The sequence below is a fragment of the Coturnix japonica genome, chromosome 27 (genome assembly GCF_054131305.1).
Source record: "Coturnix japonica strain WE chromosome 27, WE-NBRP24, whole genome shotgun sequence".
NCBI lineage: Eukaryota > Metazoa > Chordata > Aves > Galliformes > Phasianidae > Coturnix > Coturnix japonica.
This window is the reverse complement of record NC_140689.1, coordinates 5,738,709-5,743,113: the sequence shown is the minus strand read 5'-3', so window position 1 is coordinate 5,743,113 and position 4,405 is coordinate 5,738,709. Positions and strand designations below refer to the sequence as shown.

At 44.8% G+C, this 4,405-nt stretch overlaps 1 protein-coding gene across 1 annotated transcript; it reads left to right on the top strand.

Annotated features, from left to right (window-relative positions):
* The first annotated feature begins 786 nt into the window (after window positions 1–786).
* LOC146756401 (obscurin-like) lies at window positions 787–3,414 on the top strand. Its single transcript, XM_085524384.1, has 5 exons — window positions 787–803; window positions 836–839; window positions 2,563–2,584; window positions 2,623–2,889; window positions 3,100–3,414. The coding sequence occupies exons 1-5, from the start codon at window positions 787–789 to the stop codon at window positions 3,372–3,374; spliced, it is 585 nt and encodes a 194-aa protein (XP_085380510.1). The 3' UTR covers window positions 3,375–3,414.
* The last annotated feature ends 991 nt before the right edge of the window (window positions 3,415–4,405 follow it).

Sequence of the window (4,405 nt, the reverse complement as noted above, 5' to 3'; positions counted from 1 at the left end):
TAGAGAGATTTAGGTACTAGAGATTTTAGGTACTGGAATAGGCTCCCCAGAAAGGTGGTTGAATCGCCATCCCTGGTTGTGTTTAAGAGCCTTTTGGATGTGGTACTCAGGGATATGATTTAGTGTAGGGTTTTTAGAGTTAGGGTACTGGTTAGGCTGCGATTGGACTTGATGATCTTCAATGTCTTTTCCAACCTGGGTAAATCTATGATTCTATACAGGAACTCTGCTCCTGAGGTTAATCCAAGTTGTATCCAGGCCCTTCAGAAGGAAAGGGATATAGCAGCACAGAAATATGGCCTGATTCTGACATAACTAAATGCAGACCTGGAGAGTTAAAAGGGATTGTGTGATGTTCAAAGGATTTTGAAGCAAAGATGTCCCCTAGGTAAGATTTGTGGCTGACATTCCCCATACATTGTTTGTGGGCACACAAGCTAAGGAGAGACTAGTGATGAGCATGCAGAGAAGCCAATGGTTCAGACAGGTTTGTAGTGACACGACATTGTAGAGTTCTGTCTATTTCTCCTTGGCATAGTTTGGAAAATAAAGATGAGGTAATTGGTGGTAACCAATATGGCTTCCTCAAAGTCAAGCCATGCCTGACAAACTTGGTGGCCTTTCATGATGGAGTAACAGCATCAGTGGATAATGGGAGAGCAACTGACATCATCTACTGGGACTTGTGCAGAGCATTTGATCCCATCCTGCATGACATCCTGGTCACCAAACTGGAGAAAAATGGTTTTGATGGATGGACCAGTTGCAGGATAGGGAACTGTCTGGATGGTCACACTCAGAGAGTTGCAGTGAGTAGCTGAGTGTCCAGGTGGAGGGTGGTGTTGGGACCAGTGTTATTTAACATTTTTGTAGGCAACATGGAGAGTGGAATCAAATGAACCCTCAGCAAGTTTGCAGATGACACCAAGCTGAGCAGTGCTGTTGATGTGCTAGAGGGAAGGGATGCTACCCAGAGGGACCTGGACAGGCTGGAGAGGTGGGCCCTTGGCAGCCTCATGAACTTGAGTGAGGCCAAGTACAAGGCCCTGCACCTGGGTCAGGGCAATCCCAAGCACAGGCACAGGCTTAGAGGAGAATGATTTGAGAGAAGCCTTGACCCTGAGGAGAAGAGTTGGTGTGGAGGGAGGTGTCCCTGCCTATAGCAGGGGGACTGGAACTAAATGACCTTAAAGATTCAGTCAGTTCTATTGTTTTTCTACCCTTAATTTTGCTTGAAAGGTTTTAGAATAAATGAGATTCTGGTTTCCATGAAAACTGTTTGCAGGGAGCTCCATTGTAGCTAGTAAGTCTGTCTTTAAGTTCAAGGGCAATAATGCATTGACTGTGTTGAAGAGAGAAATGACTCAGGAATGGATGATGGTTTAGAATAAAACATAATCCTACTTATTTTCTATGCAAATATGTGTAAGGAAAAGATGCTGCACTCAGTTCTGGAAATACCCTGACAAATATGTCTCTACTGTTTCACAGCTGGAGATATCAAGATTGTTAAAGCACTGGAAGATGTGGAAGTGAATGAATATGGGAGTGCATCTTTTGTCTGTGAGATTTCACACGATGAGGTTCAGACCCAGTGGTACAAAGAGGACAACAAGCTGAAGGCTGATGACAACATCAGAATGCAACAAGATGGTAGGGTGTAAGCGGGGGATCTTTCTCCTGAGTGGGGGGTGGGTTGGAGATCAAGCATATAAGACATCTGAAATGAAGTGAAGAGGGTTCAGAAGGGAGTTCCCCTTTTGTTTTGGGACTGAGGTTAGGGTGGAACAAGTGACATGGTGGGATGCTTAGTGTGGGAAGTGTGATGCTATCCCACCATCCCACACTGCCAGGAGCAGGTAGGAAATCAGTGCAGTTATTTCCAACGTGGGGGTGAACAGGGCAGTCAGTTCACCTCTCCAAAGAGGTTTTGTCTGACAGTGAGTGTGATCCTTCTGTATCAGGTACTTTGAAGGTGACGACAGCCACATTCGGTCAGTCCTTGTAGAAGCCATGTTTAGGTTCTGCTTTGGTCTGCTCCATTTCCAGTTCAAAGTCGTTGGACACTAAATGAGACAGCTGCATCTCAGTAAAAGATCTGTTTGAATAGCTGTGATGTGCTTACTATTCAGATTTACAGAGCTGAGGTTTTGTCCTTGGCTATAGCAAAGAAGTCAAATCAGGTGAAATTAATTGTATTTCTGAACTAGACAAGTTTAAGTTTGGTAGCACCTAAATTTGGTGCGGTTTGTCATTGATTTCATCTGAAAGAAACTTGCAGGCTTTTTATCTGCTGTTGTCCCCAGCGTAAGATTATCCATTCACATCCTAAAGTACTTGTTATATTTTCAACTCACTCTTATTTGAATAAAAGCCTCAACTGGGAGCAATTTAATAAGCACAAAACAAGAGCTGGACCTTGCATTTGGTAGATACTGTACAGTATTACTTCATAGAAATGTAGTCAATGGCATTCCCTATAGACAATCGTTTGTTTTATCTTTAGAGTCGTTCAAAGAACCATTGTGAACATGACATTAAATGGAATGGAATACACGCAAGGGACTTTCCTCTTCTTCCAATTGTCTTCATCCTTTCTTCTCTTCCACCCCTGCTTTGCAGATTACCATATAGAAATCACCAGGAAGTTGGAGGACAAGACAGCTTTGGAACGTCATTCTGTCATCCTGTCCTGTGACTTCAGGCCTTCTCCAAAGGTTGTGAAATGGTTCAAGGGCCGCACACCCATCGAGCCCTCTGAGAAGTACAAGATCAAGAGGGATAAGCATTCAGTAGAGCTCAGAATTCTGAAGCTGAAGCCCGATGATGCTGGTGTGTACAAGTGCAAGGCAGGAATTGCAGAGACTGAGGCCACGCTGACAGCTGAAGGTATGAGCAGGGAGGGTGGCCTCTTCCATGTCCTATTTCACCTCAGATTTCTCTCCTTGGGGTTGATTTGTGCTGTTCTCTCCTGCTAACTTTATAAATGTATTATCTTCACATAGATGATTACACAAAGATCATCTAGTCCAACCATTCTACCACATCCCAGTATCATTTATAGTAACAGTGGTAACAGTTCACCTTGTTTCCCCACAGCCCGCAATGTAGAAGTAACGAAGCACCTGCAGGATGTAGAAATTGAAGAAGAGAGCTCTGCTGTCTTCTCCTGCGAGCTGTCCCATAATGACGAGGACATGGAATGGTTCCTGAATGGCAACCTCCTTTACACCAACAATTACAATGACATCAAGAACGTTGGCAATTGCTGCACACTGACAATGAAGCAGGTTAAGCCTGAGGATGCTGGCACAGTGACAGTGAAGTCAGACAAGGTGTCAGAAAGCGCACCTGAAGGTGATAGGTGGGTCTGATCACACCCCTCCTGGATGTAAGAGATGCTAAGGAGCCCCAGTTCATTCTATTGTGCAGCAGTCCTGCTTCTAAAGCTGACCTCTCTGGGGTGACAAGTCATCAGAGGCTTTCTTCCAGTGGAAGGTTCCATTGCAGCAGATATCAAGGAAGGAGGATGGTTTTGGTGTCCTGTCAAAGCATTCCATTGCTTTTTATCATCATTTTACTTAACACAAGGAGAGTTACAGAAGCAATTTCTTTTACTGCTTCAGTAACATGCAGTGTCAATGCTGTTGTCTCCAAGGATTTATGACTGAAGGAGAGATCATTCAGTGTGTGTTTTGCCTCTGGGATGACTAATGACCAGGCTGTGAGCAACCTGATCTAGCTGTGAATGTCCCTTTTTATTGCAGGGGAGCTGGGCTAGATGGCCTTTAAGGGTCTCTTCCAATTCTAAGGAACTTGTGCCTGAAGTGCAGAAGTGGATGAATTATACCACTTCTTCATATCCTCCCCATGATTACAGAGGAAATACAACAAAACAGCATGCATGGTCTTACTGTTGTCATTTGCTTGAATACGAAGACGTCTCTTTTTTATGGTTGAGATTTTTGTTGATATGGGTCAGGAGGAACTCACACTTTTTAGCTTTCTCAATAGGCAAAAAGTTCCAGTTGCTGCAAGCCACCGAGGTAACCAATAGAGGGGCCCTGATCCCCCTTGTGCCATCGGGATGCTCTGGCACGGGATGTGCCTCAAATTCAAAGCTCCTTCCCACCTCCCAAGGAAAAGCAAAGCAACTCAAGCATCTCCTGCAAAGCTGCCCAGGAGACAGCAGGGAATGCAAACAGCTTCTGGCTGCTCCCCTGCACTCCTGTCCTAAGTGACTGACCCCTCGAGGACTGGATGGGAAATCAGTGCATGACACACGTGAGTGTGCACAGCATTGTGCAAAGCAGTGGGGATCCGTGTGTGTATGTGTATTTGTGCATGGATGGTGTTGTACACACATTTGTGTCCATGAGTGTACAAACCAGTGGTGTTGCTCAGG

Bases quoted from the DNA above. Each gene is read 5' to 3' on its own strand.
- LOC146756401 (XM_085524384.1), top strand. The intron at 2,585-2,622 runs GTCTTCATCCTT...CCTGCTTTGCAG, and splicing joins ACTTTCCTCTTCTTCCAATT to ATTACCATATAGAAATCACC. The intron at 2,890-3,099 runs GTATGAGCAGGG...GTTTCCCCACAG, and splicing joins GGCCACGCTGACAGCTGAAG to CCCGCAATGTAGAAGTAACG.